The sequence below is a fragment of the Cariama cristata genome, unplaced genomic scaffold (genome assembly GCF_000690535.1).
Source record: "Cariama cristata isolate BGI_N322 unplaced genomic scaffold, ASM69053v1 scaffold4248, whole genome shotgun sequence".
Taxonomy (NCBI): Eukaryota; Metazoa; Chordata; class Aves; order Cariamiformes; family Cariamidae; genus Cariama; species Cariama cristata.
The window spans coordinates 1,877-29,529 of NW_009632688.1; the positions used below are offsets into that span (position 1 = coordinate 1,877).

At 35.5% G+C, this 27,653-nt stretch overlaps 1 protein-coding gene across 1 annotated transcript; it reads right to left on the bottom strand.

The window, feature by feature from the left end:
* Positions 1-27,233, bottom strand: ZNF236 (zinc finger protein 236; the record flags this gene model as incomplete). Its single annotated transcript, XM_009706455.1, has 18 exons — positions 27,188-27,233; positions 25,538-25,682; positions 22,395-22,655; positions 21,886-22,136; positions 21,093-21,194; positions 15,916-16,067; positions 14,669-14,775; positions 14,423-14,574; positions 14,095-14,307; positions 13,319-13,598; positions 12,758-12,861; positions 8,659-9,024; positions 6,500-6,645; positions 4,994-5,237; positions 4,357-4,536; positions 2,299-2,451; positions 785-975; positions 1-163 (listed from the first exon to the last, which is right to left on the bottom strand). Coding segments are annotated over exons 1-18 (3,256 nt in total), but the record flags the coding sequence as incomplete, so codon positions are not given.
* Positions 27,234-27,653: the final 420 nt, after the last annotated feature.

A 27,653-nucleotide genomic window follows, 5' to 3' on the forward strand; every position in this document is an offset into this window, starting at 1 on the left:
CCACAAAAGATAAGAAACATATTGTATCTACCTGATAAGTTATTTCATCAGAGTTTGCAGATGCTGAATGGGGTGTATGGCTCACTAGTATGACTTGCTGTGAGCCTGACCCACTTTGGCTAGTGAGACTGGAATCTGTGAGTATAGCAGGGAACTGTTGACCCTGTCAAAGAAGGGAAGGGGAAAAAAAGAAAAGGTAGAATAACCGTATTTAAACAGCTCACTGTAGTCATGTGAATTATTTTTATACCTCAAAACTAGTTTTGTTTTTTTCTTTTCATTGAAAAAGACCACTCCAGCATCCTATCTGAACAAATGCTACTTGTTTTCTCTCCTCTTCTCCTTCCATTTTAAGTCTAACAATTTAAGGGTAACAACAGCTGGAAGTCTGTAAGAGTAGAGATTCAGTTCTGATTAATTTTTCCCAGCCCTGCATCAATTGCTGAACAATTCAGCCTTCCCTTGGCTTTGTCTCTTCAGCCGATACTTTTTTTAAACCCTATACTCTGCTTTCATGCATGGTCTTCCCATAGTATTTTCCTTTTTTAAAATCTCTTAATTAAACCTACTTCCAAACCACAGGAAATCAAGATACAAAATTACTACTTAAGATATACAATTACTAATATCAAACTACTACTTCTACATTACTGTTAAAGACTTTACAACTTCCCCAGTAATTACAGCACCTTTATGTACTACCTGTCTATTTTCTAAGTAACATCTCCAATTCCTGCCCTGTGAGACATTAGTTTATCTCTCAGTTCAGAAAAGCATTTCTTACCTGTGAAGTGATATTAAGTGTAACTGCATCAAGACCACCTGACAACATTCCCTGAGTGTCAGCAAGAGTCAATGTGACACTACCATCTCCTCCGACTCCTGAGGAAGACATTACCAAATTCTGGGCAGAAACCGTAGACTGAGATATGGGTGGTGTTGAAGGCAGGTTTGTTCCACTGGTTGTATTAAGTTCTGGAATATATGCAAAATAGTAAACAAATAATCTGTTACATACATATACTCTCAGCTGTGAACTTATTTTAATTGAACTTCATTTCTATTTCTCATTTGCTAGGCCTTTCTATTTTGGAAGCAAATACATCAGTTAAACAGCTAATCACACGTCAAGAATTGTCAGAGAGTCAGATGATAAAATGAGAAAAATTACATCTACATGTTGCTTGATGGACATCATACTGCAAAGCAACAACTTTGCAACATGGCGTGTGGGAGATGACACATTGCCAAAACAACACCTGAAGAAGTTCCAGGTTACACGCTTCTGTAGTCTCACCACTTTCAGAGTTCTCAATAAAATACACTTTGCCTTACAGCAGTAAAATCAAAATTTGGTAACTCCACAACCCAACACTCCCACCCTACCCTTGCAATGTGGTTGATGATCCATAATAGCAAAAAAGGTCAGTTTATTATTAATAACAGCTAAATAATAGTTTATTATAGATTCTCCACGAGCCTCACAGTTCTCAGTTTATGATAAGCCTTAAAAAGCTGAGAAGATGATACAGAAGGTGCAATACAACTGTCTGGTTTTGCAATTTCATTTACTAATTCATTACACAAGAGCATGCCTTAACCTTCAAATCTTACAGGATACGCTGGGGCAGGCTTCCCCCAGTGTGACATAAAAGCCTATTTGCTTTATAGATGTACATGAGCACTAAACGAAACTAGGAAAGGATAAAGACAAAGCAAAAGAAAGACAGAGAAAACTTAACTATGCGTAAGAGTGAAGAAAATTATTTACACATCAGTAATAAGTCTGTATTAGTGCAATCTAAATCTACCGCAACCAATCAGTGCAATCAATGCAACCTGCTGCACTGGTTGAAAGTATGAACAACTATATACACACACATTTTGTGTGTATATATCAACAGATATTGGTAGAAATTCATATACATATTTAAAATCTCTAAATTTGAATACTAGAGCAAATGTGATATAAAGGATATTTTATCATCTGTCTGCAGAAAATGTATCGTATTTCTTCATCCTCCAATTTATAGAAATAGTCCTTCAATTCCTGTAACTCCTTCAAAGCACTAATTTTAGATATGTATTCCTGTTTTCATTTTCTTCTTACTATGTGGAGTAAAGTTCATCTAAATTGGCATAACAATTTAAAGCTAGTGAGAAAACACACAAAGCCATATAGTTCCTGAATCGTAATGTGCAACAGTATACCATCTCGTATTTAGTTACCTCGTCTAATATTTATTTTTTAACAAAATGTTACTATTTTTAATTAGAAAAAAATCACTGTATGCATACCTGGAGCATTTAGTGAAGTGCCCTGAGAAAGAAGCTGGTCATTGCTTATAGTTAATGTAGCACCTGTAGTCTGATTGTTGATGGTTGGTGCTGTCAGCCTTAAGCCACTATTCAGATCACTGCTTCCAGAATTATGTTGAATAAGATCTTGGCCTGAATAGAAATTAGTCCTATTATAATTGGAAACGTCTCAACGTTATTCTGCTACTATACTTAGAACTATAAACAAGTGATCATAAAATAACAAAAATAGAAAATAAAACCAAAACACAAAATTAATTTCAACACATGCAGATTTTTATGCAGAGATTCAACAAGTTTTTATACATATGTGATTATGCATATCTAGATAATAACATGTAGAGAAATACCTGCAATTAGTAATATTTAGACAAATATTGATCTTGCTTATCTAGATTCAAGGCACCAACTTCATGAAACTATAAAAATCTAGCAAACTAATGACTAATGCTTAAATTGTGATTTTTTGGATCTACTATATGGATAATGAATTGCATTGAACATGTCTTCATTTGTAAAAACATCACTTCACATGGTATTAATTTTGTGGAACGGTCAACAAGCATAGAACATACAGAAACTGAAAGCAGATTCTACCAGATGTTGGACACCTACACTCCATTTTTCTTTGATGAGTGAACATCTGTTAACAAGCAGAAAAACACAGGTGGAGGACCCTGACACCTTAACACAGGCATTATTGTCAAGACACTTAAAAACACTAAACACGTCACAGAAAATGGAAAAAGAGAAAAGAGAAAAAAAGGAAAATAAATAAATCAAAAATAAAAAAGCAAGGAAAAGAAAGGGAAAATTATTAAATATTATACTGGATCTATTAAGGAAATGTTAGGATACAAAATACAAACAGTCTTTGGGGGAAACAGAAAGATAAGAAAATAGAAAGAAACAAAGATATTTATAGTGTATACATATATATAGGATCACTCTCTTAAAGGCAGTGAGAAAGTCGGTCTAAATTTATTCAGAGAGACCTGAAGTATTAACTACGTATTATAAAGACTGAATAGTACTCTTCAAAGAATGATCAGAACATTTATTAGAACATGGTTCCACAGGCATTTTGAGAGAAGGAGTTAAGGGAATCTTATCTGCTAAGATGTTGTATAGCCCTAGGAGTTGAATTAGCAGGTGTGGCTTAATGATTTGTGAACTATTGTGTAAATTAACTGAGGCAGGAAGTTTTGCAACTCCTCACTAAGGACAGTTCCCAATAAAGATCAGAAACTTGCTTTAAGGACCTGTTAAAACCTACCCTGAAGCAAGAGCCAGGGAGCAACTGAGTTTGCACAAGAGCAAGAGATTACTAGTGGCGATGAAGAGGAGCCATCAGCCTTCATCTCCACGACCCCCGACGACCACCACGAGGAGGCACTGCGCAAGCGCAATCGGGAGGAGTCTATGGAAATGACTTCTTGGAACTAATTTCAATATGAAGCGGGGATAGGTCATCCATACGTATAGGTGTGTTGGGAAATCTCACGTATGTAACACTTACCTGTATAAGTCTGAAGCAGGTTGCCACGTGGGGCACGCACGACTTTGGTGGGGCTACCCCCAGTGCCACCTGGCGCTGAATAAACATACCTACTTTACAATCTTACAGATTGTGGAGTCCGCTTTCCGCACGTCAATTTAAAGAAAACTGCATTAAATAAACTCATCCCCAATGTCTGCCCTGCTTGTTCCTGTCCCAGTACCGCCCAGGAGTCACACTACCCCAAGTGAGGCAGAGCAAGGAAATAAGAACTGGTTATACGGGCTTTGCTGCCAAGGAGATAAACATCTGGTGACTCAAGGCTAGGAATAAAATAGGGAACTAATCTAACATGCATCCGCAAAGCAAATATATTTGGTTTTCAAAAGCAGATTTGGAGAATACCTTTTAAAGCTAACGAATATAAAAAATACACCACGGGGAAAGCTGTGGACTGTGAAAATATCCTCAAATGCTACTGTATAGCTACCTTATAAAATGGAGAACTGGTACCATTACAGATCATCAAAAATACCAACCAGATATTGTAAGAGTGATTTCTTGAGGACTTCCTGATGAGCTTGTTGTAGTAGAACCCGAAGCATGAGCTAGAACTTGACTCAAACTGGAATTATTTATGGTCAACATTATCTCATGTTGTCCATTGGAAGATGATACCATACCCTGTGAAGTCATGACTTGAGAGATGTCCTGTGCACCTAAATATAAGTGGGTGGAACAAAAAAAATTCCATGAAGATCCTTTCCTTGTAATAGACACAACTTTTAAAAACAATTAATACATTATTTTCTGAACTACTATAAAAGATGTAGCCAAAGTAAGATGCTAGAACTTGTACTCTGAAGAATAAATTGTTTTCATATTCAATTTATTCCTCTGCAGGTTAAAATCTTCAGAACAAAGATTTTTTTATTTTTCTAAAGACTATATAATGAAAATATTAAAGAACATTTATAAACCACCTTCTGAAAAAATTATACTCAAAAATGGTAACGTAAAGTTGTAAAATCTGCTGAAGATGCTCATACAAGAACTGTATGCTTATTTTACTAAATGAGGTATTTGGCGGAAGCGTGTGATATTTTCTCACTGTGGGTAATACCATAAGTAAAACTAAGAAATTCAAAGCACAATAAAACGATTGACACTGCTTACCACTACTGCTGGTTGTCAGCACAGACTCTTGCTCAGATAGAGATCCTATTGTCATGTTAGCAGATGATGTTACTGTGGGCTGCAAAGACAGGCCTGATATAGGCTGAATAACCACATTAGCTGGCACTGCATTTTCTGTCGCCTGGAGGGAGGGATTCTGTGGAGCCATACTGGGATCACCAGTTAGCTGCTGAGCAAGTAAATTACTCTGCTGTAACGTCTGCTGTAGAATACTCGGATCGATCTGAAAAGCAAGTTTTCAATCCGATCAATCTGAAGTTAACAAATGTGAGTTAAGTGAACATTCTTACCATAAATCCAGAATTCATATTTATTGCATATAGAGTATACGCAACATTTAAACTTTATTATTAACCATTTTAAACTTAAATTTATTTTTTAAGTGTCTGTACGTAGCCAGTCTCCAAAGTCACTACATAAACACTCTATTCATCTTCACCTGCAGATTCTTCCCTCCCTTCCCTTAGCAAAACATTTGGGAAACCATGATCACAGTTACATATAAGTGTGCTGGGCATCAGATACCCACACTGCTGACATTCTGTACTGTCTTATTGCTGCATGTAACGCTTATCACTGTCTTCAGGTCTTTGAAAGTGAAAAGGTATGGAGCAGACAGAAGACTGATACCAGAAATTATCTATTTTTTCAGCTCCTAATGCTCATTAAGGTCCCAGTTCACAGTCAAAACAGCTGTTCTCAGTAGCTAAAGATAGACATTTTACTCTTTAGGGATGTTTGAGGACTTGGGAAAACAAAACTAAAATACAGGTTTTTTTGTTTTATGCTGAAAGCTTCTTAAGTAGAGAGACTCTGAGCAACTCAATGTAACACTGAAGATATCCCCTCTCTGACCCTGGAGTTGGACCTGGTGACCTCCAGAGGTCTCCTCCAACCTCAATGATTCTGTGACACTGATTAAACACAACAAAGTTCATAGAAATCGTTCTTTCACGTAATTTCAAATATGAATTTTCAAATGTAATCATCTCACCTTTTTCTGTCATTCATTTTACAAGCTCAATGGGCATTTAAATTGTGAATCCAAATAGTAAAAGTTTGCCAAACAACGCAGGTGTCTTATGTTAAGGAAAATAACATTCTGTGCAATAATTGGGGTTTGTTTGTTTCTGGGGGAGGTTTCTTTTGAGGGGTTGGGTGGGGAGCCTGAAATGCTTTTGAAGTGATAAGACAAAATGCATTTAAAAGAAAGAAAAAAAAAATACAGATTTTAAAGCAATCCACAAAAATCCTAGAGGAGTAAAAAAACCTGAAAAACTGAAAAAGAAGGAAACCAAACCAGAAAAAAAACTCCAATGTGTAGCTATTCTTTAAGTCTTCTAACATGGTACAACTGATATAGCATGGTATTGCTGCATGCCTCACTCAACTCAACGGAACTCTTCCAGAATTATGCATGCTCGTTAAACTTCTTTCAGCCCTCAAAGTGACTCTTTTGAAAGCCAGAAACTGTGAGTAACCTACCTGTAATGTTATGTTGTTAATACTGGTGGCATCTATTCCAGAAATTTGAACATTTTGTCCAACCAGATTAGCAGCAAGTTGTAACTGTATTCCTTCAAGAGTGGCCAAGCTACCATCTGTCAAGGACACAGTTAAGTCACCTCCAGCTACCAAAGAAAACAGTTATATTACAATGTTTTTCTTTATCAATACTGACTGCCTCTTTTAGCTTGTTTTTTTTAATAAACTAAATCAATACAAAAGCTATACACGCACACATTTATTTATACCAAGAAAAATAATTGGAAGTAGATGGCTGCCTATTTTAAAGTTTCATAAATTCTATGTAATTTAAGGACCGTTATTATTTAATTAAGTACTAGATAGCTTCTTACAAAATAAGAACCACTCCAGAGTAGCTTTGGAAACCTGGAGAAACTTGGCATAAATTTCCTTGGAGAGTGTGCCGCACCTAAATACAAGCAGCAGTCACACATGATACATACATTCTGACTCAGAACATATACATGAAAGCTACTGCCACGTTTTTGCACAGCACATTGTTCTAAAAAGCATCAAAGTTCATCCTGTGTATGCACATGGATGGAAATAAAGGTACATTAGCATTTGAAATCCAAAATCTCAGAATGTAGAAAGCTCCTAATTTCAAATGTTGAATAGACCATCTCTACAAAAGGTCTTGAGATAATATGAGGAAAAAGTCATCTTGTGTCTGACATACCCTCTTCTCCAAACACCTTCAGTATGATCAACCACTTTCCTTTGGTTGATGCTTCAAAAACATCTATCTGTATTTCCCTCCCCAAAATTCTTTAATATAATAAATCTGCTTTACAATGCACCCAAGAAATACCTGCTCTGGGCAAAACCCACATCACTAATCTCAATTTAAGAAGGTTCCTGCCTCTTTCTAGGACATCTGAACATGCTAAAGACTCCTCCCGATTGTGTTCACTCAAAAACCCAAGCAAACATCAGACAGTTTTTAATCACAAATTTATCACTAACTGTGCCTGTCAAATAACATGTACCAGTATCTTCCGAACAACCAACAGGGTTGGTTTTGGACTTCAGTTTAGGTCAGATCAGATAAACTGGAATGGCTACAGTTAAATATGAGACTGATCCATTACTGGGAATTTGTGTGCATACCTTCAAAATCATAGACATGGACTGAAAAAAAGTGCCAAAGCAGCACAGAAAATCAAAGTCTCACTTTCAAAAGTGACAGACAGACAGTCCAAGACCCATTATTTAAGTAATAAATTTAACAGTACCAGGGAACATTTCCAGACACCTGAACACTGTTCTGCTTTTAAAACCGTCCCTATCCCAACTTCGCCTGAGGCCAGCTAGCACTTACCCAAACAATTCTTGAAAGGAATTTAGAAGTTAGCAAGGATCATTCTCAAAAAGTCATTTTCTTGAAACATGAAGCACGTTGGGTATTCTGTGCCAGTTGGCCTCACAGACAAAGAATGGTCTATAGCATATTTAATGTGCTAATGCAACCGTAGTCACTGTCAATTAGTAAGACTTCATATCCTAGGCATTTCACTATTTAACATACATGCCTACACTGGTAGGTTTTTGTATCGCTGAAGTGTTTTCTTGTTTTGGTTTCTGGTTGATTTTTTTGTGCGATGTGTGGGGTTTTTTTTTTGCTATTGACTATTAACTACTTGTGCACAGCAGAGCACGTGCACTTAAAACACACTCTTCGTTACTCATGTAAATGACTAGTGTAGACAAACTTTTCTTTGCTCTATGATGTAATGTTTGAATATGAAATAAATCTTATGGAAGGGAAAGCTCACAGAATAACTGTTTTGCTTCTCTCCTTTTCAAGAAAAGGCAACAGGGTATTACCCAGAAGAACACAAGTACTCCAGCTACTTATTATCTGTATTTTCTTCCTTTCTGCAGCATAACACTACAGCAGAACCAAAGAGATCTTTTTAGGCAAACTGTATACATTTTCCCCTTCGCTCTTAAATAAACAGATTTCTATTTATGCCACCACTGTGCATCGAATCATAAATTCAATACAACTCTTACCTGTTTGGAAGTAGTGTTTGGCATAATTTTCTGAACTCTAACTGAAATCAAAGTTCAGTACTTGATCTCAACACCACCACCAAAAAGTCATCCATTTTTACCTGACACTGAAGCAGGCAGGATAGCCTGGCCCACAAGTCCTTGTTGAAGTAAATTTTGATCAAACTGACTCGTCAAAACGGAGTTATTCATGATGAAAACATTAGGGTCTGTTGAGGATGAATTAAGAAGACTGACTGGTTGTAGTCCCTCAGCTGAAGTACGGGCAACAGGCTTCCTAACTTTCTTTGTCTCTGGTTTATAATGACACTGTATGTGGGTTTTTCTGCGCCCTGAAGTACGAAACCGTAAATCACAGTGTGGACATTTAAAGGGCTTTGCTCCTGTATGCAGACGCATGTGGACTTTTAGACTCCCTTTTGTAGAAAAAGAATTACTGCACACATGACAACTGAAGAGCTTCTGGCCTGGAAAAGTTTCAAAAACAGAAAGGTAAGTGATAAAACCTCTAAAAGTCAATAGCACTGTACCAACAGTTTTAAAAAAATACAGATTCTAAACTAATTTGAACAGAATAAATTCAAAATAGCTGGCCTTTTTCTTTATAATTTTGGCTGCTTTTCAAACGAATTAAGGATCTCAATGAAGGGTATCTTAATTTTTTTCCTGTTTCTAAAACTCAATATGCAGTTAAAACTTTCATGCAGAATCTTATTTGGTCACCTTGATGCCTCTGTCCTTCTCATCATCTCACCTTCCTGACCAATCAAGTTGTTTCAACTAGACAGCTCATAAAACTGGAGAATTAAAAGTTTCATCTCGACTGCTTCAGCATTTGGCTTCTCCTTACTTAGCCACTCATTTCCTTTTTAATTTCAGCAGCTTTATTCTTCTGTTTCAGCCTTTACCTCAATACTGACTAATGGATAACAAGCAGGAAAAAAAATAAAATTTATAAGTGAGATAATATTCTAAAACAAAATACCAATCACCTCAAAGTAATCTAGAAGTACAAAAATCTGGTCTGTACACATACTGTCCTCTTTCTCTGCTCTCCTTTCAGATTGCATAACATTTGGAAAAAATCCTTGGTCTCCACGGTGGTGAAAAAATAATTTTTAAAAAAGGTAGTATTAACTGTGATTAAGTTATCCTTTTTACCTGGCAAACGATTAGATCAACCCTGAAACAAAATTGACTCAACTTCTAGATCAGAACACACTACTGTATTCTGGTGATGTTAAGTCATTTACAGTTGGTAAAGAAGTCACAAAACTAATGTGTGCCTATGATTCCTGCTATTGAGTTCTCGTTTCCATTTACACAGAAGAACTTCTCATCAAATTCCTGAATTGCAATTCAATCTACTTCAGATTACAGATTTAGATTACAAAACCCTGACATTGATGTCACTTTTTGTTCAACAAAACTAAGTAAACCTCTGACAACGTTCTGTTTCAAATAATGGAGAAGAAAGAGCCCAAGAATAAAATGAACCAGTAAGACAATGGGGATCAGGGCTGCAGCAAAGCTGGCTACCACATCCAGAGTACCACAAAGAAAACCATACAGTAGTCTTTCCTACTACAGAAAAAGAAAATCCACTGGGGAAAAAATAAGGGAGGGAAAAAAAAAAAAAAAGAGACAAAGAAAAGTTAACAAAACAAAACAGTAAGTAGCGAGGAACAAACTGAACATCTGAAGTCCTGTTTAAACAGAACATTAAAATATTTAATCAGATGATGACCTGACTCTTGGGCTTTCTGTATAAATACTCGGAATTTGAAAAGAAAAAAGAAAGATGGATGAGGTAGAACATAAAACCATCTATGCACAGGAAGTTAGCTAGGCCGCGAGGGAAACTTGAAGGAAAGATGATCACAAATTGGGACGAAAAGTCATACAAGAATGGCAAATGCCGACTTGGCATTGCTTCCAAATATAGTCAAATTAAGTGTGTTTTATTGCATCTACAATTATGCCACACTACTGGCTACCCAAGTAAAATGTTAACAAGAACTGTTGCATGTACAGCAAATCAGAAGACCAATGAAAGCAGAAATACAATAATGTGTGACTTCAGTTATCCCACTATATGCTACGTCAGGATACAGAAACTAAGTGTTCAACCAAAGAACCGTATATCTCACAGAAAAAATCCCAGCCAGCCTGCTGGTCTGAAAGGTGGTGATACAATAGAAGCTGCAGTAAAATCCCAAACTAATTCTTTGCATCAATGTTTATCACAGATGAAGTCAGGTTCCTACCCAAGCAACTTTCTTTTACAGAGGAGAAGCAGAGCAGCTTTTCAAACTCAACTGTTGTTAGGAGAGTTCCAGACAACCACCCCGTAATTTTTTTTTTATTGTTCATTTAAACAAACTAAGTACAACTCAACATAAAACCAATGAACTATTAGGTGTAGGTGTTGCGCACAGATTAAAACAGCCCTCTGAAAAGGGATCCAGGCTCAAATGCAGAAACTGCACACAAGTTAAACTTCATGTTCATGTAACACAACCTGGCCCAATTTTAAAGGAAAATGGAAAAAAACCCCACAATATCAAATGAGTTATAATCAGGAAAAGTTGATGTGGCTTTTGTAGTGAAAATTACACTTCACAGATCTATGAGAGCTCTCTGAAGGAGACCAGATTTTCATTGACAAGACTGTATCTGGATTTTTGGAGTTTTACACTGGTTTTATATGAAGGACCTTAGAAAAACCGCTGTCACAGGATGAATGCACAGGGTACTTTGATGAATTGAAGAGAAATAGTGATAAGACTGACAATAAAAGGTAGGTTTATACGGACAATTTTCACAAGGCTGGCAGGCAGTCAGCAAGGGAGTTCTTTAAGACCTTGAGCGAGGATCGAAGCAAGTCAAAATTGTAACATACATAATGCAGAAGAGAAGATGAAAAACAGGTTGGAAAAACCTGTTAAGGATACCACAGTAATTATTTACAAAGCTCTGTTTTATATTATTAAAAAAGTCTGTAGAATTATAAAAAAGCTTGAAAAAACGGGGAATAACTTCTCCTTATTTCTCAAACAAAAGAACTAGCAGGCTTAGGAACAAAATCATCAGATGGCACACTGAAAACCAAATTTGAATCAAGGAGGTCATTTGTTTTTACCCAGTTTTTCTGGGTTCAAAAACCAATTGGATAAAACTAATGTAAAATATTCCATTAAAAGTAGTAAGCAAAATGATACAATCTCTAGTTCAGAGTCCCACAACTTGCAAACTGCTTGAACCTGGAGGAAAATAATCAAATCCCTGCTCTGTTCTTTTCATTATCCTTAGCATCTGCTACTATCTGAGACAAGATGCTGATCTACACAGAGATCTGGTGTAGCACAAATGAGTAGTATTTCTTACTAAATAACAGTAGAAAGTACAAAGACACTGAATTGGAAAGGAAGCTTTTAGGAGCAAAATAATTATGTATTACAGTATTAAAAGCTTCCGATCTTTTTTTTTGCATTTTTGAAAAAAGCTTATAACGTACCTTAGCAAAACTGTAGCCAGTTTTAGAAATTAATTAAGTTTAGGATTGGGTTTATTACAGAAATTCAATGGTAAGAAGAAAACCAGTATGAAAGATTTAGAGGTTTTTCTTTTAATTTAAGCAAAATTGGGGTTGAAAAATACTACTATTACAATCAGACCTCTCAGGAATACAAAGAAACTACTGTAAAAATCTCAATATTAAAGAAATTAGGTTTATATTCAATTTGCATGATTCAAATAGCTGAATGCTCAAATTTTTATACTCTTATTTTTCAATCTACTTAGCAGCACATTAACGTTTATAATTTTTTTCTTTAACTTAATTTTATAAAATCCTCCAACTCCACTTTCTGTCTCAGGAAAGCCATTTAGCAGTGAAATGCTACAGCAGATTTGAAATTAAAATATTATATATACATACATAGCTCTTCCATGACCTAAGACTATGACTGCTTTATAAGTGTACTCATACAGAAGGCTGTAATAATGTGGTTTATTCAAAATACCACAATATGATTCATTCGATGACGCCGTAAGTACCAAATTTCACCTGGCGCTGCCATTTATAGTGCCATTTCCCAGATCATGTGAAACATACCATTCCCTGCAAAACCCTCAGTTAAAACAGCTGGTCAAGAAAGTAACTGGTTTCTAAACAAAGACATTCAAAACTTTACTAACCTGTGTGCGTTTTAACATGGCAATCCAGAGTGGATTTTACAGTGAAACTCTTTCCACATTCTTCACATTTATATGGCTTCTCTCCAGTATGGATACGAACATGCCTAGTAATTCCAGAATACATGCATATGTGAATTTCTACTTTTATGTCAGTTTGTAGAAATATTTCTTTTGTATCTTACTATTTTTAGAATTAATTAAATACTTATATTAACATTACATTAAGCAGAACTAGTAAAGAAGATGATTTAAGCATTTGCCTTTTTTCAAACTGATTTTTACATGCAAGTCCTAGAGCAAGAAAAAAATAATTTATTCTAATACTTCATCATAATAATTGTAATACTGCAGGAAAAGAAATATGAAAAGGTTGTTTTAGTCATATTTAGAATATATAACATTTTGATATATATTTTTAAATTGTTCTGAAAGAGAAAAATGTATGTAAATATGAGTCAAACTTTAGCTTAGGCATAAAAAAGCTATATGAAACTGTTACTGCTAAATTTCTGATGAACAATTTACAAAACTGAAAATACACAACACTTTTCCATTCCTTACCTGACTAAATCACTGGGTTTTTTAAAGCTCTTGGGGCAATAACTACAACAGTTGGCATATTTGGGCTCTGCTTCCAGTTCTGCTTGTTTATCTTTGATCTCACTAATTCTGTCTTTCTCTGCAGCAGACTGGACAAGAACTTTTTCTGAGACGGTGGCACTTTCTCGAGGCCTAATCTTTGCCAGTTCTGCTGTTTCTTCTTCTGTAAAAGTTATGACACCAGGACGAGATTTTCTGGAAGTTCTTTCAGAGTTTTCATCATCATCTTCAACACATGCAACTACTAAAACAAAACAAAACACCAAAGAAAACCACACACATCTTTAGTTTAATCTGTCAGCTGACATTACAAAAACAGAAGGGTCTATTATTAAACACATGGCCACTACATTACGTGCTTGCACCCAAATCTCTTTCAGAGGTCTAACTACTGATGTCTGTACTTCTTTAAAATAAAGCTGTATTTATAATTCTTATTTTTACAATAATTAAATACAGGTATAAGGAATTTAGGACCAAAAAATATTCTGCTTCAGTGACACACTAAAATAACTATGTAACATACAATACTTTGAATACACTGGACAGACTCTTGGAAAACTGATTTCTTTAAACAATTTAGATAACAGAGCAATTTCAGTGGCTCTGGACATTAGACATTATCCACGCTGGAAGGCTAATTTAAAACATTACTGTTATAGCATTCATGTAATCCACTGAAACAGCTGTACTTGTTACGCAGTAAGGACTGTAAGAGTAAAAATGAAATAATTTACCTCCCCCTCCTGTTTCTGTAGCTGCTGCTACAGCTGAGGAGACTGCCTGATGTTTTTTCATATGTTTTTTGCAGTGAACAGTTGTTCGAAAGCTTTCATCACAGAATGGGCACTTGTAAGGCTTCATGCTCATGTGAGTTGCCATGTGCCTGGTAAGGCTGCCATTAGTTGTGAAGGAGGTATTGCAAATACTACAGCTGAATGCTTTAACTCCTTAAAGTAACAGAAACAAATAAGTAGCATGCCATTTGTTTAAGTTTACTTATACAGGACATTTGCAAAACCCAAATGTGAGTTAAGGTAATATAGAGCTGGTATAGTCTGTTACCTGTATGAGTCTTCTCATGCGACTTAAGAACTCCTGAGGAAACAAAGCCACGGCCACAGAGTTGGCATTTGTAAGGTTTCTCACCAGTATGTGATCGTACATGTTGTTTCAAATGGCTGGATTTCTTAAAACCCTTGTTGCAATATTCACATCTATTAGAAGAAAATTGTTTTCATTAGTTGCATATAATTACTAGCCATAAAAGATTCAGGAAATTCTGTGACAGAACCTAGAAGTATAACAAACCTATATGAACGTCTGCTTTGATCTTCATTATCCTCAAGAAAATGAGGCCGTTGGGTATGCAATTCAAGTTCTTCTTGTGAAGACTGATCTTGTATCAAGCGAGTAGTCTAGAAATCAAAGCTTCAAGTAAATTTCAATAACACAATACTGAAATAAAGTCATACAAACAGGCAAGAAAAAATTACAGCATTTACAGTCAGCACAAGTAATCAAATTTATGCTTTCAAAATTTTATGACAAGAAATTAAGAGTGCGATATGATACCTCACTTTCATAGTTAGAAGCATCAAAATGTGCGCCTACTGAATCAGAATAAATGGACAACTTTGTGCCCTTACACCTCCCTGTGAATCTAGACAAAAACATGTCTCAAGTCTTGTAGATTTTTCTGGTGTTTGAGGGGTTAAATTTAACACTGAAGTAGCTGTTTTAAACAGTATGAGCCCCACATGGAGTAGCAAAATGCACAGCGGTACCGACACGACTTCATTATTTTTTGAACAGGTTTTTCCTCCAAGCAAAAACCACCACGGAATAATCCTCAAGAATGACAGCATGTTTTAAGATTTGAAGAGAAGTAAACTCCAAAGCTCATAAGCTGAAATTACTCAAACTCTTCCAGATCCTAAAACCCATCTCTGACTGACATTTGCCCTTTGCAAACAAGCATGAAGGGACAATAATTCATGCAGGTCAACATGATAAACACATTACTACAGATGGTCTTCATGCTAGGTACTGCTACCATCATAAAAAGGTACATTTAAACTCTAGTTTTAGCAATTAAGCTCTTTTACAAATTTAACCAGATAAGAACCATAAAAGAACACCATAAACCGCAATATGCAAGCTCCATGAATGATCACTACACATCTGTAATGTTAAGTTTATTGCTTGAGCATACCTATATATATAGAAATTAAAGAATCAGGACAGAATATAGTTCAATAATGTAAAATTATTTTATAACACTAGGTCCTTTCCTTAGTTTTAGACTTACAATCCAACTTTATAGTATTATATCCTTTTTTAAGCCTAGAGCATCAAAATGTACAACTCTCTTTTAGAAACATGTAGCCAGGCCACTTATCCTCCTCCCGCGCGTTTATTTTCCAGACATTAAACATAAGCAATCTAGAAAAGAAATCATGAAATTTTTCTGACTTCTCAGTTTACCTAATCACCAATGAAACAGTTCAAAGAAACTCATCACTGAACAATTAATTCTGCCTTTTAGCAGTACTTACTATGTTAATAGTGTCTGTATTTGGAACCTGAAGAAGGGCTGGTGGATGATAACTTGTTGAAAGAGCTTGAGATTCAAGTGTGCTTGAATCCTGCAGCTGCTGTACAGCTGGAAATTGAGTCTGTTGATTGTAGCTGTCATTCACTGTAAAACCTGCCAGAAATTTAACAGTCACAAGCCTGGAAAATACACTGAATTGGACTTTGAATAACACCACACTTTTTTGAAGATTACCTTCAAAAGAGATTAAGTAGTATTACCATATAGTAATACTCATTTTATTCTCTTCACTGTTGAGTGTCAAAATACACAAATGTTTCTGGCATCTATGTAATATGCATAATAGGGTTACTTACCATTAGCTGGAATTCTATTGGAAAATCTCCTCCACAGAAAAACACTGTTTGAAGTTTCTTCGGGGTGCCACAATTACCTTAGAGCCATTGAAATTTTGAATTTCTTGTATGTAAGCATGCATGTGTCAAACAGGTTGACCCATCTCCCTTTATCCACGTTGGTATCACGCTCCCTTAACTACACTGGAAGCCGATCACAAGGATGCAAAGCTCAGTGGGGAGGATGGCGGGTGAGTGGAGGAGATGACCCAATAGGAGAACTCCAGTTTCTGATAAAGTAACCCCATTTTCTCCTACTTTGGATCTCCTCCACATATTCCCACTCTTTAGATAATAGTAAAGTAGAGCCTCTCAAAGGCAAACTGCAAAGTAAAAAATAAACATATTTTTTATTCACATTTCCAGCATGAAGACCTGAAATTTTTATTCAGTTTTGTTCTTCTGAAATATCAGATCTTAATCACACCTCCTTTTCTAAATGAATGAATGAAATGATAGTATCAATGATTCGGAGCCAAGGAAGTATAGCTCAGATTGCAGGGGTTTTTAAGGCTATTAGAGATGCCCTTTTATTAAGCCCTCTAAGCCCTAATACTTCTAATATTAAAACAAAAATTCAATGTTATGTGGAAAAAAATGAAACCACAAGTAGCAGTAACTAAGGTAAGGGCAGCAATTTTACTATTTCTGTGCAGTTTGCCTTTAGTGGACAAAAAGGGTGAAGACTATGAAAACAGGGCAGAAACAAACCCACATCAGATGATCACAGCATCAAAGGCCAAAAAGCCATGCTTAAAGAATGTCCTGAATTACAGTATATCAAAAACCGGGATGTGTTAAGTTTAAGCAGAAATTTTCCCAAAAGACACTTTTCATAGCAGAAGAATACCATTATCAATACAGGAAAAAAACCTACTTGTATGCTGTTGCTCATACCATAGAATGAAAACTAACAAATTTAAATAAATGTTGAAAGCATTATTAGTGAGGTTGTACCTTATCACCAAACCTAATGTTGCAACTTGGAAACTATTTTCTCCCCTAGAACTACCAAGATTACAAGAAAAAAAAAGATTCAACAGGTTGAACCTTGCACTTCAATTACTCTTAGCGAGACGACAAAATAAAAAGAGTAGCCTGAAGAACAGTGATCTAAACTTTTATGGCGTAAGAGGGTTGCTAATTTCTATTTTCAAATACACTTTAAAAGCACCTTTATGGAAAACTGATATTCTCACTACACCTACACTTGATGAGAACACAAAAAAACCAAGCCTCAAGAACCTGAAGCAAAAGTGATGCCACTTCTGTGCCCTACAAAAAGAAAAATAGCTATTAAATGTCCAAAGGAACAGCTATCTAAAAAAATGGAAACTTTTCTTTAATTGGTAAGTAATTTTTACTACCTAAGAAGGAAAAAAGAAGTTACTATACCATGAATTGTTTCACTTCACGGTGTTTTAAATAAAAGCAATTATTGACATCCTGAAAAATTTCCCTCGATCATGCAACAAAATGCACCGGAAGAAAAGTTCTGAATTTAGAGGTATTTGGGGACAAACTGAAGAAAGAAATACTACTTCTGAAAGTAGTTCTGGAATAAATATAAACCAACATTGTAACAAAAAAATATGTGATGCATGCCATTTTGCTCCATAGGTAGTATGAAGGACAATTTCTGCTCAAAATTTTAAAAAGATCTGACAATTTTGAGCATGCTAAAGGCATTTGTTACCACCACACCATCTCTACAGAACAGTATTAAAAAAACCCAGAAACCAAATACCAAAACCCAGACATTCAGTCCGAGAGAGACAAATAAATTTCAGAATGTTTATTTTCTGCTCTTGTTTTCATCATTATATACTGTTTCCCAGAAGCTGTTGTTTAATCTTCAAAGAACAGAGAGTATCTTAAGCTCTGTATAATAAGGGGAGTCTCTTACTACAAAGTCCTCTAAACTTGGAACTGGATTTTGTGTTATTTCAGTGCAAGTAATCATTTGCATTGCTTGTTTTCTCCTGGCTTTAGGACATCACCCAACCTACTCTCTTCTACATTAACAAAACATATTGAAAAATGGAAATCCGTTTACTAGCAGAAAGATATGTCCTGCACATGAGAATGAGAAAACAAGAGTATCATCGTTCATAGCAAGTACAGTATTTTAGTTTAGACAAAACTTGAAGTCTTTACTGACAGATCATTTGAATTCTAACATTACAAACAGACCTACATGCACATGTGCATCCCAGTGGGGGTCAGTAACTAGCAATTAAATGTTCTGCAGGTTTGCTTCCTAGGCAACTTTTGGAACCAGCTGAACAGTATTGACTGGAATCAATGTGTAAATAGTTACCGCAAGAATTGGAATTCCAAGTCCTGAGATTGCAGACCAATTTCTTAGGAAAGCAAAACAGCAGTCTGGTGGCAAGTGTATATTTGTATGGGCTACAGAGTTACACTATTTGGACTTCTTGCAGCTTTTCAAGACCACTCTCCTGTCACCACTAATTGAATTACTAACATTTAATCATGCTTACAGGGAGACTTTAAAGGAAGAAAAGGTGACATAATCTATATGAAAATACATTTGGTGACAGATGATACTCAATAACCCAAAGAAATTTTCTGATAAAAGATCCATTTGGTTCTTCTGACCTCACTAAAAAGTCTTCAAATGAAGACGCCTAAACATGTAAACTACAAAGAACATTGAAGTTCTTTTTCTCAGTCTTCAAATCTAGCTCAAATGAATAATAGATACGATACAGCAACACCTTCCTAAGATCTGCACTTCTTTACAAGTCTGAATGTATCAAGAAGAAAATCTATCTGAACAAATCAGAAATTCTGTAAAAGCATTACAAACAAACCTGAAAGAATAAACAAAGTTCTGACAGGTCTGTACAGACCTAGAGATCAGCCTCATCTGTCTGAAATACAGAGATTTTCTCTTTTTCTTAGAAAAAGGAAAAATCAAAAAACCTACCAAAGGTTTTTTTTTAAACTCCTATGTTGTTTTATTAATAAACACTGAGCCAAAATATTTTAACAAGAATAGAGCCTATAAATATCACAGATAAAAAAGACATAGTGTTTTAAGCTTGAATGTTCTGCCTAGCTGATAGGAAAAAGAAATTAGGAGCATGAAGCACAGACGCAGACATAGGGAGAGGGTCGACCAATTTAACGCATGCATCCGCGCAAATGCTTACCTACCTGAAATTCAAAAATTTTGAAGGGCTCCAGGATCTTCAAGGAAACTTCAAAGAGTTGGGAATCTGTGGATGAGATTCCAAGTAGAATAGGAGACATCTTATACAAATGAGACTTAAAAAACCCCACACGACAAATGTTCTGATTCTCTGTACCAATTTTATAATTCACCAATGATCGGCCTAGACTTCCGACGATGAATTGTTTTTTGAGTTCTAGAAGACTCTCCCTGCTCCCCAAGAAATCACTTAGTATTCAATACTTATTTAATGGAGAAGATACACATATATAGAAACTGGACTCTAAATAAGATAACAAAACAAGGTTTACATATCAGATTTTCAAATTCAAAGGAGCTGTAAAAATCCAAACAAAAACCACCACCACTCTTGAGAGTAACAGACTGAAAGATTGCACTTTTTTTCTGTAGCCTGTTTTCATTCATTGGGAAAACTGTCAAAGGTAACCAATAAAAATCATCCATAGGCTTTTAACAGGACCTGGTTCAGCCTTGTTTAATAAAGATGGAGACTTCATTTTGTTTTCTTAGTTACATAAAAAGCAGCACAACCTAGAGAATTAAAATCAGCAACAAATTATCCTATTTCTTCACAGTGTCATGCAACTTAGCACAGTCAATTACGTTTTTACAAAAAGCGCTATACAATTAAACAAAGGAATGAAATTAAGAACAGGGCAGATGGAATACCAATTACTGGTTACGAGTTATATCGATATGAAGTTATTTGCTGGAGTCAGAAACAAGGAGGGAGAGATCAACTGGTCAGCCAATGAGGTATGCTTCCCAACCAAAACAAATTAAAAATCCTTGAACATAATACCCCCCTTCCCTGCCCCTCCCACCGAGTCCCCACTCCCCCCCTCCCCCCCAAAAAAAACCAAAACCACAAACCAACAAAAAAACAAACAAACAAAAAACCCCAAATCTAGTAGCTTCATATCAGGCAACAGCTCAAGAAATCCAGAAGTGAAAAGCAAAGGAACAGTCATTTCTTCGTTTTATGCAGGCTACATAAGCTTTACGCATATTTCTCAGTATTTTGTAGGTAAAATAAAAAAAAGTTTCCAAATTTTTACGATCTCTTAATTTGTTACTTATGTAGTTTTATAAAATACAAAGGGAAACTGCTGCGGTTAGGTGAAAGTATGATTTTTACATGATTACATTTTGCACTATCTTTTTCCATAATGAATACCAACAGCTACTCTGTCAAATCTTAGACCATGTTTCTGATCATCTCAGGTTATGAGAAGGAAAACATAGGCGGAAAGTTGTGTAAACTGCCTACTTCCACTGTAATTTCAAACACAGTCAAGGAAAGAATATGAAATGCCTGACTATAAACCCCATACTTTAATGACTAAACATCGGCTCATAAAAGCAAAATCTATTTATGTTGAAGTATTCAAAATACTCTACCAAATATAGTTTCAAAACAGTAATTTAAGAAAAAATTTTTGTAAGTTCTCTGTATTGCAGTTACTTTGACTTTGGATGCTGACTTTTGAAATGCCTTATGATAGTTATGCTGTAAAGCCAGATTTATGAAAATCACTTTAAAAACTTTTATTTATTACTAACCTTGTGATAAGCCCTGTTGATCAAATGGCTGCTGTGTTATAGCTTGTTGTTCAAACTGAGTGATGTTTTCCTGTAAAGCATGTTGGGATGTCACAAATCTATCTGAAATGGGGAAAGGAAGAGGAGAAAAAAAAAAAAGAAAAAGAAAAGGAAAAAATATCAAGAAAAGAAGATGTAATTAACTGGATAATTCAGTTCCCAACAGTCTACTTTTTATAGTCATCTGAATTTTTATTGCATTAAAAATAAAAAAAAATTATTAGCTGAATAGGTATTTAAATCTTTGCTTATTGTAGGCTTTATGTATATTCCTCTGTAGTACTTGCTAACTCATAACACCACAAAAAAGAGCAAATAAGTAAAACCAAAATACTTTGTTCCACTATTACTAATAGAGTAAGTACATGAAATAGTTTGTATTCTCCCACCTCAAAGCACAGGTATAACTTCCTAAGGAGACTCTATAGCAGTGCTTTTTATTAATAATTGAGGGGATGTGGTAAAGTTTTGTGCACATAGTATTATTTTTCTGTATATTTGTTTAGTATATTTTTTTTATACAACTAAATGATGCAAACCTTAATCAATCTTTTTATATTTAACAATAAAGCTAAACACCAATGAATGAAATTGTACAATACACTTCAAGTAGTTAGCTTTTACTCCATGTACTTTTCTAGTTGTTTACTTGCATTGTCTTGAAACTCAAATCATTGAAATTTGTGAAGAAAAAGTTATTTGAGAACTTGTAAGCTTACCTCATTATAAACCTTACCATATTTCAAATACTCACCCTCATCTTGCTCTAAAGGCTGATCAGCCAATTGTTGTTCTAGCGCTGTTTCTTCTGTGCCTACTACTGGCTGCTGGTCTAACTCTAAAATAGCCTGCTGATCTGTTGCAACAGCTTCTGACTGCTGTAGCTCATCACTTTCAATCTCCACTTGCATCTGTGTAGAAACATGAATGCTCTGCTGATCTACTGTAGAATCATCTATTGAAGCAGACTGCTGATGCTGCTGAAGTTGCTGTGCAAGTTCGTATCTACAAAGAAAGGTAAGAAGGTCTTTTTATGGCTTCAGTTAGACAGTTATTCTAATTATTTATGTGAATAATTTTTTATTTTTATTATACACCATAATTTACTATACCTTCAGAGCTACCCAAGTGTTTGCTACCCATAACCAAACATCCTTATTCAATTATTAGCATTTGCTACAGAGCAAAGCTGCCTTTCCAAGTATCTTTAAGGAAGGGCTACTGAAATACATTGAAAGATTGACATAAAAATTGTAAACATACCTATGAGTCTTCATGTGTTTTTTACAGTTTAGTGATGTTTTGAATGTTTTTTGACAATACGGACACATATATGGTCGAAGGTCATTGTGGATCCCCATATGTCGTCTGAGGCTACCACCAGTAGTGAAGGCCCCGTTGCATATAAGACACTTAAAAGCTTTCAATCCAGTGTGTGTTCTAATATGTGCTTTCAGAACTCCAGCTGACACAAAACCTCTTCCACATTGAGAGCACTTAAATGGCTTTTCACCAGTATGTGACCTTTTTAAGAGAAAGCAGAAGATTTAACAGTTTGATTAACAAAGTTACTAAAAGACTAAATTTTAAAATAAGCAAAATAAACCAAACTAAGGTGACTGCTGTATGGGCGCAGGAAGCCTCAGCCAAGAAAATCCAGAAGTTAAAGCTTTAATAAATCATAAACAACCTGCATGTCATCACTGGCAGGACTAGAAGCAATACTGTCTGACAGTTTAGGTTATGTTCTACAGTCCAATCTCCTTTTCTGATTGTACTTTGCCTCATTTAAAACATTTGCGTTGAATTTTTGCATGCCAGATAATATACTAGTTCTTCAGATTAGTATATTATCATTCACATGTATTTTCCTCAATTCAGCTAAAACAATGTCCACGAAAGTTTGGAGAAAAATATATGGTCATCCTTGTATTACATACTACTTCTATGTTTAATAATGAAACTTTTGGGAAAAGAACTGTGTCCATCATGAATGCCCCCTGAATAAGGTACAGTACAACTAGTCTTTCAGATTGCTATGTCAAAACAATATTCAAGTGGAGAAACTCTCTCACCTATACTATCAACATGTCCCACTCACCATATCCTTCCTTCCAGAGGTGCTAGAGGAGTTTCCCTTTAGGACTACATTGAGATATAAAACAGACTGAAGGACAGGTTAGGAAACCGAGCAGAGTGCAAGGAGAATTTTAAGGGCTACGACCGTAGTATCCCAGGCGTGAGAGCTAGGACGAAGGCAACATAAATGCTAGGAAATGGAAGATAAAGGAAGCAGGATTTAATAAAATTGCAAAAAGTTAGGAATGGTTTATGATTACAGTAGTCTTAGAAGTCTATGACTACCACATCAGATGCCATAATACAGTGTGAAATATATCAAGATTACTGTTTTGCTACCAATATACACCTATGGAAATCAGCGGCAGGGTACCTGAACCCTTCCTTGGTGTGCCTGTGGGAGAATCCGACACACTATTCTGTCACAGCTCTATTGAAAATACCCCTACTACAAATTTCCGTCTGTTTCAGAGAGGGAAACAAGCTTGCTAAGCAATGATGAGCACAATTCTGTGAAGATGGACTGACCACATAAGTCTCAAGTCTAGTAGTTTAGGTATACCAACGCCAACTTATAAAGAACAAACATGGAAAAAGAGAAAAGTTTCTAATTTCTCTCCAAACCCTTAACAAAGCCAAGCTGAGCTAAGCTTCACTCTGTATTTTCTTGCAAAAATCAATCAGAAAGAACCACAGCAGCAAGTGACTGGTACTCCCATCACATCTTTGTATTTTCAATATGGAAGAAAAACAAAGATGCACATAGTAAGTGGCAAAGCTTTTAAAGATAGTTTATCCTGAGCTGGAGTACGTGTATAGCCAACAGCAGAATGAATTCAAGCACAGGCATTTGAAGGACAGAATTTTCAAACATAAAATGTATTCTGACAAGAAAAAAAAATAAATTGTGAGTATTCAGTGCGTGTAAACCAATTAAGTAATAAGCTGTTCACGTTCTGCATAATCAAAATACTTGCAATTTCTATTCAAAGAATCCTGACAAAACTGTGAAAAAGAAAAACTAACTAGGTGAATCAGTCAACTACATTTCTCTAACAGAAATGAAAGAGGAAAAATTATGAATATAAATATAATTGTAAAATACATAAATGCTTCCATAAAATATGCGTAAATTTAGCTTACATTTAGGCTAAATAAGGCCACCTTTAGGCAGATAAGGCCCTCGTTAGAGGCAACTAACATTTTAATGGTAACTAACCATTGACAGTTACAGTCTCTTTAAGAAAATAAAGAGACAAGTATGAAACACAATTAAAATCAACTATTTCAATGAAGGTGGTAATGATGCAAAGAAGCAACACTTACTAATTTAAAATTATTTTGATTTAAATCAATCCAGCTTGACTGTGTCTACAAAAGACAGTGTGAGCAATCTAGGTAGGGTATTACAAAAGGAAAAGATGGGAGATTGCAAGGCTTCCCTCCCTCCCGTTAAGACAGCATATAGAAACCAAGAACTGTTTCAAGCCAGTTTGAGAACCTACCAATACAGAACTTGATTTGTAAGGAGAACACAAGGAACTCGCCATGATCAGAATTAGAGAAAATGAGAAGTGGTACAGAGCTTACATTGCAGAAACAAGCAGATTGTTCGGAATTCGTAGTTTCTCCTCCAGATATTCATAGTTTATAAATCAGTGAGCAACGTTTGATAACTCAACTAAATTTCAAAGCTCACTGCGTGTAAAACTGCAACTTGATCTAACTTTGAAGCTATCCTTTCTTCTGAAAACAAGGTTGGATTAGTTACCTCCACTGGTTCCCCTCCAACCTAAATTTTTCAGTTACTCCATGACTTTGTGGTTGTTACAAAGACTCACTATATGGAACTTGAACTGAACTTCAAGCAACAAAATGATCCCCAAGAATGTTTACCTGATTACAATATCAGCCTAAATTCTTTTAGGTTTAGTACACAGAAAACAGCACACAGAATAAAAAGCTAATTTCCTTCTCAAAAAATAGGAGTTACACACAAAGCAGATGATCTGGAGTATCCAATTACAAAATTACGAGGAGAATTCACATCCAATGCTTGCTCTTTTCTATACATAGTTTAGGCAAAAAGTCCAAGTGTTAATAAGCTAAACTGCACACTAAACACAACCACTTGTACTGCTAGGACTCCACATAGGTATGAATTAGTCCAAAGTCTCCTCCATCTTTACCAGAAAAATCAATTATCATGGGTTCACTACTTAAGAGATGGTAAAAAAAAGTCTTTTCAATGAACTCTATATAAATTTCACACTTTTCCATACATTTGTTATTACATACATTTCCTTTCTTCGTTGTATTTATTTTACCTGATGTGTTGTTTAAGATGACAAGATTTTTTATAGGCTCGATGGCAATAAAAACACTTGTATGGTCTGTCTGCATCGTTCACAAAATTATTGTTAAAATAATTTTGGAAGAACTGGCTATTCCTTGGGATCGGTTGGATAAGACCTGCACACATAAACACACATACAAAAAGGAAAAATTAATTGGTAAAGTTGTTCCAAAGTTGCAGTGGTCTGAAGAGTTAGTATTTGCAAAAAATGTGACTAAACTTTTAGCATGCAAGAATATAAAGAAAATGAGCATGTTTTCAGCACTTATTTAAAATTATGCATGCATCTATTTAGCATTATACATATACATGTTATCTATTTTAGTGATAACTCTGCTTTTATCCATAGGTTCACCTGACTACATTAAGCCTCACATATGTCCAAAATAACCATTAACTTTAAAAAAAACTTGACAGTTGTGAATTGACTCCTAATCACGTATTTTGCTCTTCCAACCTCCACCTTAACCAAATGACATTTAATCTATGTACCCCAGATATACATATTAACTTGTCAAATATTTAATATGGATTTTGTGAAAAGTACAAAACTTCACGATATATATCTGCCTTTACTTAAAGGATAAAAAAAGTCCATGTGGTGGTTTAACCCCAGCCAGTAACCAAATGCCATGCAGCCGCTTGCTCACTCCTTCCCCCTCCCAGTGGGATGGGGAAGAGAAGCAAATAGTGGGTTGAGATAAGAACAATTTAATAACTAAAGTAAACTAAAATAACACTAACAATAATAAAATACAATAATAACAGTAACTGTAATGAAAAGGAATACAACAAAAGAATAAAACCCAAGAAAAGCAAAGTGACGCACAATGCAATTGCTCACACATCACTGACCGCCCTGAGCAGCGATCAGCCCCTCCCAGCCAACTCCCCCCAGTTTTTATACTGGGCATGATGCTCTATGGTATGGAATATCCCTTTGGCTACTTCGGGTCAGCTGTCCCAGTTGTGCTCCCTTCCAGCTTCTTGTGCACCACCTTTCACCATGGCAGAGCACGGGAAACTGAGAAGTCCTTGACTTAGGGTAAGCACTGCTCAGCAACAACTAAAACATCCATCTGTTATCAACTTTATTCTCATACTAAATCCAAAAACACAGCACTGTACCAGTTATCAAGCAGAAAACTAACTCTATCCAGATGAAACCAGGACAGTCCATTAGAAATTTTTGTATTTGTACATCATCTACGTTGGCTAATCAGTCAGTCTTTCTGAAAAAAAAAAAAAAAAACACCACAAAAAACACAACACAAACACAAAACCTCAAACCAACTTATTTAAACAAATGCTCTTTATACACTAGTCTCTGAAGTCAGTCCAGTGTTGCTCTGGAAAAATCAGTTAAAAAATTCCTGCTACTAAACATCCAACTGCTAATGCAAGAGTATGCTGTCTCAGAAGCAGCCAACAGAAGGGTATCATCCCAAACACGGTGACAGAATGGGAACAGTAGCTGACTTCTAAAGTAAACAAACTCACCATCATTCACACATCTGTGAACTCAAAAGTACTCATCACAATACTAATATACAAGGCTGATGGAGTCATGCAAAATTTCAACAAATATGCAAAAGATCCCTTTACGGTCCTAAGAATTCACCACAAAAGCCTTTTGCGCCATCTTTTCCTTCTTCAGACTGCGCCATCTAGCATGCTATGTTCATATTCAGAAAGGAAAGCCCAAAGGGTTTCTGTTGACTTCCAAACGTAATTGAAAAAAGCAGAAGACAAGCAAAGGGAATTCTCGCAATTTTGAGAAGAGATGGCAACAATGAAAAAAGAACAAATTTATCTGTCTCAGACTTGAAAAAGTTTACACATATATAGGTATGTTATACATATATATAAACACAAATATGCCAAAACTTCCTTCACCTTCCCCAACTAACTCAGCCGATCTAGTAAAAACATTTTCTCTTAAAAAAAAAAAAAAAGGAAAATCAAAAACACTCACACACAAAAAACCCAAACCAAAAGAAAAACCCAAACCAAACAAAACCAAACCAAAAAACCCACCAAAACCAAAACCACAACTCTACTTTCTAAATTCATAGAACCATAGAACG